Source organism: Sphaerodactylus townsendi, linkage group LG15, assembly GCF_021028975.2.
Source record: "Sphaerodactylus townsendi isolate TG3544 linkage group LG15, MPM_Stown_v2.3, whole genome shotgun sequence".
Lineage (NCBI taxonomy): Eukaryota > Metazoa > Chordata > Lepidosauria > Squamata > Sphaerodactylidae > Sphaerodactylus > Sphaerodactylus townsendi.
In genome coordinates this window covers 24176103-24193409 of record NC_059439.1, presented here as the reverse complement: position 1 = coordinate 24193409, position 17307 = coordinate 24176103, and the positions used below count along the sequence as shown (strand labels likewise).

General features: G+C 41.6%; 1 protein-coding gene across 1 annotated transcript; it reads right to left on the bottom strand.

Moving 5' to 3' along the window:
- Nucleotides 1-2614: 2614 nt before the first annotated feature.
- On the bottom strand, nucleotides 2615-7466 carry LOC125444232 (vomeronasal type-2 receptor 26-like). The gene is made up of 4 exons (XM_048516665.1): nucleotides 6999-7466; nucleotides 5289-5516; nucleotides 4335-4461; nucleotides 2615-3564 (listed from the first exon to the last, which is right to left on the bottom strand). The coding sequence occupies exons 1-4, from the start codon at nucleotides 7464-7466 to the stop codon at nucleotides 2615-2617; spliced, it is 1773 nt and encodes a 590-aa protein (XP_048372622.1).
- Nucleotides 7467-17307: the final 9841 nt, after the last annotated feature.

Below are 17307 nucleotides of genomic sequence, written 5' to 3'. Positions count from 1 at the left end.
ATAATGGCTACCTTGTCTCCTGGTTTCCGGCTTGTTGCAGAGGCCAGGGGACATTCCCCCCTGGCCTGCGACTCCAGAGTCATCGCTCCAGGCTACGACAAGCTGGAAGCCAGGAAACAAGGTAGGCATGTGGTGACAGCGCAGCCTGTGCAAAGGCTGCACTGCCACCTGCCGCCCCCCCGGGACCATCCATGTGAATGGTCCGGGGGGGTGCATCGACATTGTTTATGCCGACGCATCCCCACACCGTTGCGGTGCGCAAAGGGCCTGAGAAAAACATAAATTCTAGATGTAGTAAAGCTCCCAGATTGGTTCTAATATCATTATACCCCAAACAGTAAAGCAGGATATGAGGAATTGAGTCCATAGTGTTGGGACAGTACCGACAACCACGCTCACTTCATGGGTTGCTAAGGAAACGACCTTGAAGATAGACAGAGGGGAATGAGTTGCACCTTCCTCTGGTCATGACCCATCTGTACTTATAGTTGACAAGCTGTTCTAAATATACGGCAGGGCTAGATATCTGGGGTGTGATTCCAAAATATAGAGGGGAACAAGAGATTTGCGCAGCACTCAGGAAAGATTGGTATTCCTGGCCATACAGTCTGGTCTTTAGTCGATGGTAAATTTCCGTGGCGGTAAGCATATGAAGAGACTCCCATGAGAAACCCAAGGAGAAGATTAGACAACCCAACAAATCTAAATCAACACCATGAAAACTGTCTGATTGATTTGAATGAGAATGTTAAACATTTACTCAGCATTGCTCTTGCAGTGACCTGTGAACTTTGCTTCTTGACCATTGCTTGCCGGTGTCTTTGTGTGTGTGCATGTGACAGAGAAAGACAGATTTAAATTACTTTGTTTTATTTTTAGTGCCATCCATTCTTATAAATCAAGAAACAGAACAACCATTAAATTCAGTCATCATAATTAATATTCCATCATATTAGACTTGAATATGGTATCCTTAACTATACCTCTAAATTGTGAATATAGTCATGAAAATTATATAACATATCTCGAATGTAACAAAAAGATGACTATTGTCATTATCTTCTATTCCTTTCATGGAAAAAATCCAAGCTAGAAAAAGATGCTATTCAGAAGCACTTTAAAATATTGCTCCAAGGAGTCTATGCAAACTAGTCAGATACTCTTTCAGACTCCCAGATCAAGCATTTTTTGAGTTTCTTTTCTATAAATTCATAATTCATGGCAGAGGAAGATGAGGGAAATGTTTCTATAGATTTTCATAACTGTGCATTTAAACCACCAGAAACAGAAATAAACTGCAATCCTTCCCTTGAAATGCCAAGAAATGTTAAAGAATTGTGTTTTTAGAAAGGTGAGTGACTTAGCGTTAGGCTAAGCCATATAGAAGTGGCAATATTTATAGCCTTGAGGAAGAATTTTCAAGAATCCTTTCTAAAATTCACAGCTTCTTCACTGATTTCCCCTTATTAGTAGCTGTCTTTTGTTTGAAGAATAGTGCAAGAACTATGTGTATAATTTTTCATATCCATGCATTCTAATCTCTCCACTTAGTCTTATTGAAATGAAAGAAGCTTGGCCTATCAAAAGTTGCATAACAATAGTGGCAGTAGTAAGTGTCAATACTTATCCTTCTATGAAATGATTTCATAGCCATGAAAGGATGATGTAGCTTATTTACTTAGGTGCATACAATTACTTCAGTGTTTTTTCCACACTAGTTTTGTCTTTGAAATGTTACTCAATTGTCGTGTTACCTGTGGTGGGATTCAGCAGGATCTCACCACGTTGGCAGAACTGGTTGTGAAAATGGTGCTTGAAAAAAATCAGCTGTTAAATTATTTGAATCCCACCACCAGAACCGGTTGTTAAATTATTTGAATACCACCACTGGGTGTTACCAATTCATCATTGTGGCTTCTGTGCAGTCCTACGTGGGGACTGTGCTTTTGCAGGCCATCTCCGGAGAATTTTGGTTAACATTTGAAGAGCTTTTAGTTATTAGATGATTCCTCTCTTCCTCCCAGTCACAAACCTGGGCTAGCTGGTCTTCCCACCCAGGATCATATGACCATGAAGGAGGGCTGTCGTATGGAATGGTTATGTTCTTACAGAGTTGTCAGCTAAGCTTCCTGGTTGGGACTGAGAAGTTATTTTAGGATGACCTTTTGGGCTGGAGTGTTTTAGTTTTCCTTTATTGGGGGGGGGTGTTATTCCTTTGAAAAACTATCCGCATCACCTCATGGTGAGCTAAAATGGAACCTTTCAAGTCATGCCACTCTTGTGGCTCTATCCTGTAGGCTTCTGACAACCATACTGAGTATGAATTCTGCCTTGGGGAGAGCCATATATTGACTTCTTCAAAGCTTGCAGCCACTTTTCAAAAAAAAAAAAGTCACTTGGCTAAAAGTTCAAGAAAGCTAAATGCTGTTTTCTGCTAAAATCAGGAAGGAAATTACTCATCCTGTAATTATTAGCTCTTAAAATGCTAAATAAAATGTTCTGTGTCTGACCTGCATAAGTGAAGGTGTGCTTGCACAAAGAGCCACTAGATGAACAAAGTTACAAGTAAACAAAGTTACAAGTGTTTTTACACTCTAATGGAATAATTCCTTTGCTATGAAACTACAGTGTATGTCATAACCTTAGATGGATAAAACACATTGTCTATTTTTTTCCTTATTAAATGTTCTTTGTCATTCAGCTCAGTTTTAAGTACAATAATGTAGCATTTGTGGAAAAAGATCCAGCCCAGTAAGCCAGCACTGGAGGCTAAGATAGAGAAGATCTCAACAGCCATCATGTATTTCCCTTTGATACTCAGGTAGGCTGGAACAAAGGATAACCAAATGGTGCAAAAGATCAGCATGCTGAAAGTGATGAACTTGGCTTCATTGAAACTGTCAGGTAGCTTCCTAGCAAAGAAAGCCACCTGGAAGCTCACGCTAGCCAGGAGGCCCATATACCCCAAGACACAATAAAACATAATAGGGGAGGCATCATTACATTCCAATACAACTTCTTCCACTATTGAATGCATGTCAACATCTGGAAAAGGGGGAGAATTTACTAGCCAAATGATACAAATGCCTACTTGAATAAAGGAACAGGAAAGGACAATGGAAATGGACAGTCTTTTCCCCACCCATTTCCTCATCTGGCTGCCAGGGTTGGTGGCCTTGAAAGCCACAATCACTGTGATCGTTTTTGCTAACACAGAAGCAACTGCAGTGGAGAAAATGATGCCAAAAGCAGTTTGACGAAGGAGACACATTATCTTTCCAGGTTTGCCGATGAATAGCAGGGCACACAGGAAGCAGAGCAGAAGCGAGTTGAGAAGAGTGTATGTCAGGCTCCGGTTGTTTGCTTTCACTATGGGGGTGTTGTGGTGCTTTATAAATATTCCAAGTACCAAGACTGTGATCAAAGACAGGGACAGAGAGACCAAAAGGAAACCAGCTCCCAAAGGTTCTTGATAAGACAAGAAGCTCACCCTCTTGGGAATGCAATAATTCTGATTCTTGTTTGGAAAATGATCAACTGAGCACCAGAAACAGTCCGGCATGTCTGCAACAACAGGGAGGAGACAGTGTTTTAAGTCAAGTAAACTTCCCATATCGTTGATTTGCTTGCAAACTAACTGTACTAGAAATGTAACTCAAATTAAAAATTTAACAAACATGCTGAAACACTTCCTGTTGCATAATTAATGTCTGATGGTGGATGAACGTCCATCAACTTGAAACCTGACTGCAAATTGCAAGAAATATTGTCAAACAGTTTAACAACCACTTTATGACTCAAAAGGGTTTTTAATTTTTATTTCTTTATTTATTTGTATATTCAATTTAATGAACTGATCTACACCCCTCAGAGTGGCGTACAGGTCAATAAATAAGTGTATACAAAAACCATTGAATAACATCATTAAAATACATGAAACCAATAAAAACAGTAGCAGCGATACAACCCACCCAGAATTTAGTGGATGTTAGTGGAAACTTTTTTGCATACAGATTTTCCTTGGGGTTTTCTGTGACTGTCAGTACACTATACATTTTTCTGACATCTACATCAGATGGAAACAATGTCTCGCTTCATTGAAACTGATGAGTGGATATTCTACCATGAAACAATGTTAAAATATGAGGCAAGTACAGGAATGTGTGTCGTAATTGATATTGGCCTATGATATTTGCTGCCAGCTTTCAGTTTCTTTGTAACTTAGCATCTAATACTGAGCCCTTTCTGTATTTTACTTCTTGCATATCTTGCAGGCACATTTGTATAAAGGTACAACCAACCCATCTGATGACTCTATACTGTACATCTCTTACCATGATGATCAGAGATTGTCCCCTCTGGACATCGAATACAATCATAACAGCAGAATGGCTCCCCTTCTCGCTTTGTCATCCTATACCCAGGATTGCAATTCTCACTACATAATGACAGAGGTTGTACCTAAACCAAATAAACAGAGTATTTATCTTGTAACAATGGCTTGAAAATGGGGAGGACACGTTTTTCTTTTTCTGAATTTTTCTGGTTTTGGTTTAATAGACCCAGAATTAAAATAAAATGGGGAAACATTATATTTTATATTGGCTTTTCTGGATTTTTTTCAATTTGTTTTTTTGGTTATTCAGCCTGAACAGAAAACATACCCAGGATTGCAATTCTTACTGCACAATGACAAAGGTTGTATCTAAATCAAATCAATAGAGTTTTTATCATGGAATAGTTGGGGTTTACATAATTTTCTTTTTCTGAATTTTTCTGGTTTTGGTTGAAAAGATCCAGAACTTTTTTTAAAAAAGTAAAAGAATATTCATATTGGCTTTTCTAGAGTTTTTAAATGGTTTTTTTTTTGGTTATTGAGCCCGAATGCAAAACATCAACCAGCCTTCAAACTCAGTGTGGTATTGGAAAGCTACAGGCAGCAAAGAGCTGAGCCTGGACCGCAGTACTCCCTCCAAAACTCATGTGGTGTTTGAAAGCAGGTGGCTGAGAGTTGAACTCTTCATATTGACTCCAAACTTCAGTATCTATTTTTTGGCTCCTTTGTATTGTTGTCTTATTTGGATGATGACCCCCCTGACCACCCCCCCAAATACTGAAAAAATGTTTTTTCCTGTTCAGTTTTACTGAATCCACCCCCCTAGCTTTACATTCCTAAGGATAAAGAGAGCTCGCACCTACTGTTAATTTCCAAAGAATAATGAGATAACATCCCTGAACATAGATACTCTTCCATTCCATTATGCCATATTTGCTTAAAAGGATCCTACCTGATTAAATCGGGTGGGCCAAACCATGGCTTCTCCATCTATCTGAAGATTTTGTGCTGGATGTGTATGGGGAGAGATCTTGCCAACTTTCACTCTAACAACAGATTGGTTTGGAAATGTTAACCAGCTGATAATATCAAATTCTGCTATCATTTCTCTGTTGTGGTCAAAGGAAATCTGGTCTCCAGCACTGTTGTTAAATGAGATGCGTCCAAGAAAGTGATGAAGCTACATTGAAAAATTAAACAAAAGTCTGAAGATACAAAAAATCCAAATATCAGAGGCCACCACATCCTATGTCTAAATACGCCAGTGATTATGATTTGTTCAGTGAAATTTTTAATTTTTAATTTTAATATTTGTATTTTCATATTTATATGTGAATATTTATTTTTGCAATATTTTTGTATTGTTTTTAATTATTGCATTATGTTTTAATTATTTTGTAAGGCACCTTCAAGCCCTTTGGTGGATTGGCAGGATAAAAATGGAATTAAGCAAACAAACAAACAAACAAACAAACAAACAAACAAACAAACAAACAAATAAATAAATAAATAAATAAATAAATAAATAAATAAATAAATGGCTACGTATATCATTATTTTTAGTCTGAAAATGCCAATTGACATCTTCCTAGTGATTACACATGTACCTGCATGTATTTGTATTGGATTAGGACATTTTGTCAGAAAACACTGGAGGAAATTAAGGCATTAATTATAAGTCTTCATTTGATTGGCACAAGCAATGCATTCCAAGTGATTCCATGTTGAACATGATGCCATAAAGGATTACTTTTATGGAACGTTAGTGTAAATAAGGGAACATTTGTGTTGAAAATAGTCTCAGCATGTGACAATTTTGACCTCCAGATTACAAAGGGGATGCGCTACCTGCCAGGGTTGCTGATTTTGAATCTTCCTTCTATTTCCTTGCATCTTTGCTTGAACTTTTGAAGAATGCATGGCATGCAAAGCATAAGTGACATCAGCACCAGTTTGCACTTCACCATTGTTTGTAAGGAGAGTTCATTGCATCTGCTTTTCATTTGAATATGATTATAAGCTGATCTGAGCCTGGAATAGAAACAATTATATCCTTTCTCCCACAAATGAATGGACAATGAATTTAGAGGACATTTGAACATTATTTAATGAAAATTTAATCTTGTGCAATCTTCTTTGTTAGAACATAGGCTGAAACAAACAAACAAAAAGCAACACGTATCAAAATAATAGTAGCTGATTTGTTCATTGCAAACAGATGTTTCAAACAGCCAAACAAATGATTATATATGTGGCCATCACTGGGCACCCACTGTATGTGTGTGTGTGTGTGTGTGTGTGTGTGTGTGTGTGTGTGTGTGTGTGTGTGTGTGTGTGTGTGTGTGTTTATCTATTTGTTCATGTATTTATATATTTATTTATTGGCTCTTATTCTCTGCTGTTTATCATGGTCGCAGGACAGGTTACTGTAAAAATCACAAAAAAACTCAACAATGATAAAATCACAATAAAACCACATTTGAAAAGCCCGAAGACAATCTAAAATCTCACAAGAGAATGCCCCAATAACCCTTTATAAGGTAGAAAACCTATGAGTATTGGACCCTTCTGGAACTTCAGTGTAGGGGAGGGAACATTTGTGTTGCAAATGCTCTCAGCCTGTGACAATGTTGATCTCCAGATTACCAAAGGGAGGAGCTACCTGCCAGGGCTGCTGACTTTGAAGCTTCCTTCTCTCTCCATGTCTGACCTTTGTAGAATGTAAAGCATGCAAAGCATATGCAACAGCATAGACCGCATTATAGATGCTGTAGCTGTGGCCAGTCATGCTCATTTCAGATGCAGGAAGGTCCTTCAGGGTCTCATCTCCAGTGCAGTTAGTCTGATGCATGTAGCCCAGAACTGAATTTGGGAATGCACAATGAAATGTGTATGACAAGAAGTCCCTGAGAAACACATCTCCCTCCGCACTGGATGGCTTTCTGCTCTTGAAAAATTCTTGGAATCCCTGAAGTTCATTGGAGTGAGTTGCAACTGATATCATGCCGTGGAAGATTTGCACATCCCCACATTTTCCATTGCCATAGGCTTTCAGTTCTGCATGAGCTGTTACAATCCATACTTTACCTTTTGGTTTTGGCAGCTTGTACTTGGTTTGCATTAATCGCATAGTACATCTGAAATGTATAAAATTACGAGCTTGTCCTCCAAAGATGGTGACATTAGCGGTGCTCCCCAACATTTTTAAATACAGTTCTGAAAAGCTTTTCAAAAAGTCTGTCATATAATCATTTTGTTCTGTGTCTGGCTTTGAGTACATGAAGGTAAAACAGATGCCATGCTGGGAAAAGACAGGAAACATCCTCTGCCTGAACCATTCTAAAATCTCACCAATCATAGTAAAAAACCCAATCCATGTCCAGTTGAAATGCAGAAGTAATTGGAGAATCCCCAGGTATTGTTGTGTTTCATTAGGGACCATCGTATAGAAGGATGGGAGTTGGCTGTTATCCATCATCACTGGAGCAGGACCATATAAGATCTGAAGATAGATTTAAGAAATGAAAGAGGTGCATGTGCATGCATTGGTATATTTCACGGTTTCTTGTAAGGACCATAAAATATGAAAAAATATAAATAAGAAATAAGAGAGAACAGAACGAGATATTTAAAAAGAATTATGGTGAGTTTCTAGCCATTGGCAGGGCTTGCAAAAACCAGGGATAATATATAAAACTAATAACCAGTTCATATTACCTTAATATATTACCTTGTAAAAGAAATGTATTTGTGACATTACAGGGAAAAACAGAGATACTTTTCTTGAGGCCAGCAAATAAACAACCATTTCTCTCAACATCAAAGGAACCAGGCTAAACTCACATCTATTTCCATGTAACCATTAAGCTGAGGAGCACATTGCCACTTTGCACGGGGGGGCGGGCGGGGGGGTCAACGTGGCTGTTCTAAATCTGTCCACCTGGTCAGATCCTTTGTGTAAATCATACCTGAATGTACAAAGCTGCAAAAATGTCCCACCCAATTGCAATAATGTTGAGAAGCTAAAGGGTTTTTCAGTGAGAGAGAAAGCAAAGTAGCTCCTCCAGCACCAAGGTCCATTAGCAGCGTCAACCTGCTCTGTCAACCAGAGGAGCTAGAAAAAAACACGCGAATAGTACATGGGCACACACACAAATGCCAAAAACATATAGGTCCTACTTCCTGTCCTCTATGGTTTGAAGGCAAGAAAAACTTAAACTATTCATTACTGCACTTCTGCTTCAGGGCTTCGTAGAGGACGACTTAAAGGTCTTCCAAGCGATAACAGGTTTTGTACCGGTAGCATAGGACAGCTGGATTCCATCCCACACATTCTCCGGAACTGCGTATTATACCAAGAACTGCTATCCAGCCTGCTATCCCAAGCTATAGACCCTATGATTGATTACACTGAATCAGATAAAGTAGTTACGCTTTTAAATTGTCAGGATTTTCATTGTTGCCTTATAGTGGCAAAGTTTTTGTCAGAAGTTTGTAAACTGAATGTATGACAAACCCGAAGTTTTTTACTATTCACTTTTAAACTGGAACTGTATTTTTATACTATCCTGTATATGCCAATAAAGGCTTATTGTATTGTATTGCTTCAGGGCTTATGATATGGGAAGCTCATCCTCAAACATTATCCTATTTCTGAGATATCTGTAGTAATGTGCCAAGAATAGACTGTGTTTTGTTCCCAAACTGTGCTTTCCCATCCGTTGGAAATGACTGATATTAATGCACAATTGAACTGTTATTCAGCAATGTTACAGAATTCAAATCAGAATATGCTTTGTGAGTAGAAATAAACCAGCCACAAAGTTTAACCACTCCAGAAATATTGAATGCACTATGAACTGCATAGAGTATGTAAAGTAATACTGATAATGAATTTAATGCATGGTTTTTTTCAAAAAAATTCCCTTCAGAACATACACCTAGAACTACTTCAGAGATTAATACTAAAATGAAGAGGTAGAAAGGCCGAGAAATATCTGTAAAGGAATGCTTATACCATATTCTGTTGTCAAACAAAACAGATTAAATCAGACCATGAGAATGTAAAAAGAAATCAGCATCTACTTTGTAATGGTACAGGTAAATAACTGGCAAAATTATGTATCCCAGACCAAATGCCTACCTGTGGGATCCTGTACATATTCAAAAGTTCATGGACAAGTTCTGAATTTTCTGTATGAATGTCCTCAAGAACTGCTTCTACCTTGTCCTGCATATCACACCTATAGTTGGGGACAAATCTGTTCCTTGGGGAAATATGCTGTAGAGCAGCACGATATGTCAATCTTGGATTCATATAGCTTTCATAAATGTAAAACCCCAACGTGAGATTTGGCAAGATCTGTGGATTTTCGTTGATCTCCTTGACAGCAAATGCCACCAAAAGCCAATTGTTATTATTTTTTGTTGTAGTTCTGAGGAATTGTCCTTAAAATAAAAGATTTATTGTTTGCACATCATGCACATAATTTTTTTAGCTGAAATTACAATGCAGGCTTAAACCATAAAAAACCTTTTTTTGATTGATGTTGCATTGAAACATCACCAGACAACATTTGACTATTGTGGCAATAATTATTCAAGACTTAGCTATTTATGTAATACCACGGAATGATGGTTCATATTTCTAGTACAGCCATGACTGGCTTAACATACTGTTATTACACTTTGCCCCAGACTCCAGAAATGTATCTCCTTCAATTACACCTGTCTCTCATCCCCAGCCTCAAGTTGAAATATGTGTCACACAAGATAAACATGTGAGGGTTTCATTGGTTTTATTCACTAGTTCAGATAACTAAGTCATTGGTCCAAATCACTGCTCATTCAAAAGCGACACTTTATACTTTTGAGGGTAGCCTCTGCTAAGATTGATTTCATTTTTGTGGGAAGGGGGTAGTCCCCTCTGTGGCTCTAAAAGTTTGCTTATTGCCTTTGTTAGCCTCCTTTCTGCTGGCGACAACTATCACTAGATGCAGAGAGGTGCCAAGCTTCATCTCTGTCGTCCTTAGGGTGCCACAAAGCTGCATACAAGGTTTGAATGATGCCATCCACATGCGCACCCAAGGGTTGATCCTTGCGCCATGCGCAGTCTCTCATAAGATTATTTGCCCGATTAGACATAAGTTTAGAAAATACGGAGATAATAATTTATGTATATAATAATTACAACTATAGTATTATTTAGTAAACATATATCTAGCTTGATCTCTTTCAATATAACAATATTAACACATTGAGCATTAAGAGATGGATCAAAGTTTGTGACTTATGATTTTGATTTATTAAGTGTAGCATTAAATGATCATATGCTAAGCACCACAGAGCCAAGGAAGGTATGCATTTTAATTGATTTCATCATGCTAGGTATCTTGATAAAATAGCACCATGATTACCACATATTTGGATACTATCACATTAGCCAAATCCGCAGTTTGCCTAGGATCATGAGCAACTTCTTTCTTTAGAGAAAATACTGGCTTTGACTTGGACCTCCCTCCCACCTTGAGATGTCTCTATATGTAATAACAATGGTGATGATGCAAGATCTGGGTACACTGACACAATCTCTGGAAATACTTGCAACAACAAAATGTGATGGAAAGCACTTGTATGATTATTCAGGTAGGAAATATAAACTGGGGAATATTCTATTTTTTTAAAAGAAATGTTGTTCAATTTACATAAATAAATTCTTCCGATAGTATCCCAGGAGGTTGGCACTTGAAGTCTTACTGTGGACTGGTGGGAAAAAATGGTCCACCGAGAGATACAAGGAGCACTGGCTTGATGAGAGATTTCCCTGGCTAGAAAGATACTTAAGAAGAATGGAGTAAGCTATCACACACCAGCACACTGAATAACACGCGCCTTGCCCACAACACGTCCAAAAAACCAGTAACACCACCATCACTAATATCAGCATCCTAGAGGAATTACCACGAATTTTTCTGATAATAGGCTCCCCAGTTTCTTTCTATAGCAGTAACACACCTATACTGTTGCTGTGGTGCTAGCACTTTCTATTGTTCAATGTGTGCCACCTTTGGTTAAAAGAAGAGGATAACTTTCTATGGTTACATTGTCCTAAATAGGGAACAGGTGAACACATGAATTAAGCCTGAAGTCAAAGGTTTGATTCAATTATACTTAAATCACCCCAGGCAGACTTCTTGCTGTCTCCAGTTCTGAGAAACAAAGAGCAGTTTACATGCCACATGACACTGTAGTTCTGAACACTTATTTTCCTGGCTTCTGCAGGGAAATTCAGGCAGTCACTGAATTAATTACAGTCCTTTGGGTAATTACAGGGGGCCCAACTTCTTATCTGTCAGTCGAATTCCTAACGGACAAGTGATTTAAACATGATTATTTTCAAAGAAAGTCACACAGTTGTGTATGCCAATGAACTTTTCATAATGAAGTACTAACTTCACCAAGTCGTAATGCACACAGCCACTGTTAGGGGGACATTCAGAGAGTCCAAACATGCTACTCTGAAAATCTTTGAGTAAAGAGCAATAAAATCATGGATTCAACAAAGAAACACGTTTTTCACATAGTAACTGTAAGGAACCTCGAAGGACCCGAAATACAGCAACTTAGAAAAGCTCTTTATTCATAATAAACTTCCAGCGATCACAGTACGGCGCTAATGTGCAGATTCTACTGACCTTCCCGGGAATAGGCAGCCTCTTTTACAGAACATGGGGCTCCTCCCAGGCCTCCCCAAACCTATTCCCACGATGCAAGAAAGCAAGCTTCACACACACACACATATGATAATCGCAAAAGAAACCGTTTTTTCACTTTCCCCAGCCACTCTGGGCACGCAGGGCTGATCCTGCGCAGGAAAATGTGCCAAAGGCCAGGATGCCTGAACAGGAAACACACATCAGCTACCCTAAATTCTAAGCTATTCCGCCTCTCCTAGAAAGCTCCCTCCCCTCCCAGCTGTGTGCAGGAAGAAGACTTATGGAAAGCGAGGAGATCAATGGGGGGGCATCAATATTCTCTACATAAACCCACTGATTATATGACCGAGGATACCCCACCCAAGAAACTATAGATATTGCAAAGCGTTTCGAGAGAATGGCGAGTCCAGAATGGCATCGATTTCATAATGCTTGTGGCCATCAACAATCACCCGGGAGGGAACCCTCCGGTTGGAGTCGCGTGTCAGTCATCATCGGAATCTGGAGCCAGCTGTGAAGGTAAGCTAGAATGAAACACAAGTTAGATGAATATGGCCCAATGAATTTACGGCTTGATTCTAGGCGAGCAGTCCACATCATTGATCACCTGGGTGATCGAAACGAACCCTATGAATTTCTTGCCTGGCTTTGGGAATATTTTGTGCACCGTCTCTAAGGTTTCTAGTGAACCGAGCAAGCCCATAAACCCGCGTCCCCAACTTGTAGAGAGGAAAGTCAGTTCCTACAGCTTGTCTGCTTGAGTTTTTGCGCTTTCCTGCGCTTGTGCAAGCGAGAAGACACCGTCTCCCAGCCCTCAGCCAAAGACTGGATCAGTAAAGCCAAAATCCGAGGGTTACCTGATCGAGGGAAGTTGAGGCAGGGGTGGGAAAAGAAGCGACCAGACACCACCTAAGCGGGGTTTTATTGGTGCTACTATGAACTGCATTGATTATAAGGCATACTCAGTAAAGGGAAGAAGCTCAACCAGTTGTCTTGATGGTAGTTGGCGGGTGTAGCAACGTAGGTACTCGCTCCAGCGTTCTGTTGGTCCGTTCCGGTCTGGCTGTCACTTTGCACGCGTCAGTACGGGGCAGCGACAGCTGCAGCGGGTTCCCAGAATCTCCAGGAATGCTTTCCAAAACCCTAGATATGAATTGGGGCGCAGTCGGGAGATTTGCGCACTCTCTCTCGGGAGGCTGAGAGGTGCAAGCGTTGGCATATTAGAATGAACAATTTGGCCCCAACTTGGAGCACTAATGAGGGGATGGTGGGACATGGAACAAAAGTGTGCCTGTTTGAAAAAGATCCACCACCACCCATAAGACTGTATGTATTCCCATGGCTCTCAGGAGATCCGTAATAGAGAATCCATGGATATCACTCCGCTTACTTACCGTTTTGGCAGCTGGAGGAATGGGGTGTATGGCGCAAAGCAATCCATGGAACTTTCCGGGGGATGGATTTAGCCTCCGCACATTATGTCGGACAACCCTTAATATGCGGCTTCAATGTCTTTCGCATGGGTGTAAGCCACCAAAACAATAAGCCTCTTAGATGAAGTGGAGGCGTTTTTTAAAATCGAAATGTCCCGCTTGTCTGGCGTGGAAATGGCCTGCCAGAAGAACCTGCCCTGCATTGAGATTAGGGTGGTGAGGACATACCAGCACCAGTCACCCTCATCACTCCACACTCCTTTCCAATTGTGTAAGAGGGGGGTCGGATTCCTCGCCAAAGGAACATCACTATAAGCCCCACCTCCTCCAAGTGGCGTAGAAATGGCGAGACAACGTCAGGAGAATGTTCGGCGGGAGGTGCGGGGAAGCGGCCATCTGGGATGGGGTTGCACTTTCAATCCCTAATTGTAGGCAGGGGATGAATGCGAGTGTATATCCACGTAAAGGAGGTATCCGCCCCTATAGGCGAGGCGGGACAAGGCGCCAGACCAACTTGTTGCTTTATTGCCTGGAAAAAAATGGACTGTGAATGTGAACCTGGAGAAGAAATCCGGCCCATCTCAACTGTTTAGCTGACATTTTAAGTGGTGTGGATAGAGCCGCCAGATTTTTATGGTCAGACCAAACCTGGAAGGGGTGGAGCAGCACCTTCCAGCCAGTGCCACCAAGTACTAAGAGCCTCCTTGATGGCAGCCATTTCTTTGTCTCCAACAGTCCAGTTAAGTTCAGGACCCGATAGTTTTTTTCGACAAATAAGCACACGGAACAAGTTTATTGTTTTTATTTTTCTGCAAGAGGGCCGCTTCTAAGGCCTTGTCCAACGCATCGACATGGACGATGAAGGGCAGGGTGTGATCCAGGTGTTTCAAAATTGGTTCTGTAGTAAAGGCGGTTTTTAGAGCTTGGAACGATTCTTGACAACTTGGGGACCAGGGAAGGGGAAGCCCGGGTTTGGGCGGTGATGAGGACCTTTTCCTTTAGTGCTGAAGCAAATCCTGTGAGAGAGGCAGGGCAATTTTAACCAAATTGGGGAATACAAAAAAGTCGGTAGAAATTGGCAAAACCTAAAAGGATTGAAGTTCACTCTTGTGGTGGTGAGGCCCGGACCAACTAACAACAATAGCCACCTTTGCCGGATCCATTTCCAGGCCCTCTGGAGAGATCCGATAACCCAAATTATCCATGGAGGTCTGATGTAAGGCACATTTAGACAGTTTCCGCGAGAATAGAGAATTGGTAGCCGAGTAGACATTTAACTACAGCTCTGACCAGAGCGCGCGCTCTTCCTCTCCAATTGGGAGTATATAAAAGGACATTCGTCTACAAATACACCACCACCCTTAAACAGAAAATCCTGCAGGACATCATTAATAGCGAGGCAAGAAAGCCCCTGGGGGGCTCAGGATAATCCGAAAGGCATTACAAAGGTATTCATATTATTGACCAAATTTCGTATTAAAGCTGTTAAATGTTCAAACTCCCTTCGGTGATCGCGCTTTTTCGGTAAATAGGGCTTCACCAGAGTAGATCCAGTTTTGTGAAAATCGCCCTTCCCAATGCATCGAGAGGTCCTTGGATCAGGGGCAAAGGGGTACTTATTTGAGATAGAGGCGGCATTCGAAGACCCCTCAATAATAATCAGTGCAAAGTCATGGCGTCCCATCTTTTCTTTTACAAACTTAGAGCGAGGGCTGCATGGGTGCTTCTTGGTGGCCCGGCGAATGAAAACAGCGAGGCCAGGTTGTTGTTATCTAGGAAGGCACGAGGCTCCTTCTCTTCGGATTGGGGGCTCATCCGGGTATATTCTACCTTTTGGGAAGTTGCGTCTCTGGAACCAAGAGGATTTTACAGATCTGTGATCGATGGGGAGGTAGTTGGTTTGCACTCTTGTTCCTCAAAGAAACTTTGGCCAGTGTATCCCAGTAGACTTCAGGGATTTTGATCAACCCGGACTAGGGGGGTGACATCGAAACCATTGGTTGAAGGGGGTTCATCGGGAGGTTGGTAGAATCTTCGGTGGTTCCTCCATGCATCTTGATCCCCACATAGCGAGGATCCGTGGAACCGGACGTCGCGTTGCCCCAGAAAATGGTGGGTTCATGGAGAGTAGCCAGGGCATCCCCAATACGATGGGGTGTTTGGCTGACTGGAGCAAGGATAAGCTACGTCTCTCCCCGGTGTTTATAGCGTAGTAAAGGAGCACTGGTTGGGTCTTAAAGCGGGCGGACCCATCGGTGCCTAAAGGACTGCCATCCATTTGAGTGTAGAAAGGGAATGGGCTTGGGCAATGCTATCGTTCGAGGTCCTAATTGCTCTGCCACTTGAGGCCGCCATAAAGAAGTGGGAGCAACCTGAGATCCACACTAGATTAAGATGGCATGCTAATATCGCGTATGTTTTGGATGTGTTGGTTAAAAGAGATTCATAATAGTTGTAGGGGCACCCGTCACTCACCACATCTGGAGCTGGACTTTCTTCCGCAGGGGCTGACGAAGATGCTCATTCCTTCCAGGGCTCGGATGTCATCGGTCTCCTGGTTAGATCATCAAATCGGCTTGCGCGGCTTATGCAGGGCCAGAGCCTTAGGACCCTGGCATTGTGTGGGAGTCCATGCTGTTACGACTTACTAGCAGGGGCGGGGGGGGTGGGAGCTTTCTGCTTCTTTGGGCGGTTAGCATCATGTGGGTCCAGATCCCCCGCAATAGAGACATAATCCAAGGTGGCGGCGGCGGCGATCCGAGGTGGACTCGGTGACTGATGGCCCTCCATCTGTTTTCTTCAGCGGCGCGGCGGTAGCTGCAGTGGCAGGTTTGGCAGCCAGTTTGGCAGCTGCAGTTTTTCTCGTCTTGGAACGGGGGTGTCGGGCCGCGATGATGTTGCCTACTTCAATCCACTCTGCGATGGTGCGTGGCTCATGCACCATCACTGCCCAGGTGCAGATTTCGGGATCAGATTTCAGCATTGTGGAAATATTCACATTTCACGCGTTCAGGCCAGTCTGGTAGTTTGCTTGCTGCCAAGCGAATTCTCGAAGCGAATTCAGCAAAGGTTTGGTACCTTGTTTGATGGTTTTAAGCTAGTCTTAATAGCCTTGTTTACTGCCTCCTCCGGATCTTGAAACCAGTCTAAGCCCCTGGAGTAAGGCAGCCACAGTTTGAAGCTCAGGGGCCCACCTATTTCATGTAATTCCACAAACCACTCTGCAGCATCCCCATCTACCATGGATCCGATGTCTCGTACTTTTTCTGTTTCCGACAACCCAATCCAATCCAAAAACCTTTATTAGGCATAAAACCAGAAATACCATACATTCCAAGTACAATAACAGGATCATTGTTACACATCATGTAGAACTCAGATTAAAAATGTGGCCACTGCTTCAGAAACTTCTACCTGAGGGCTGTTCAATAGACATTTTTAGTTTGTCTAAGAAAAATATAAATTCTAGAGGTAGTAAAGCTACCAGATCAGTTCTAATATCATTATACCTCGAACAGTAAAGCAGGAGATGAGGAATTGAGTCCATAGTGTTGGGACAGTACCGACAACAAGCGGCTCGCACTTCGTGGGATCATTGAGGAACGACCTTGAAGATATGACATTGGGGAATGAGTTGCGCACCTTCCTCTGAGTCATGACCCATCTGCACTTAGAGTTGACAAGCTGTTCTAAATATACAGCAGGGCTAGATATCTGGGGTGTGATTCCCAAAGTATAGAGGGGGAACAAGAGCTTTTACCTCGCGCAGCACTCCAGGAAAGACTGAGTATTCCTGGCCATACAGTCTGGTCCTTTGAGTCGA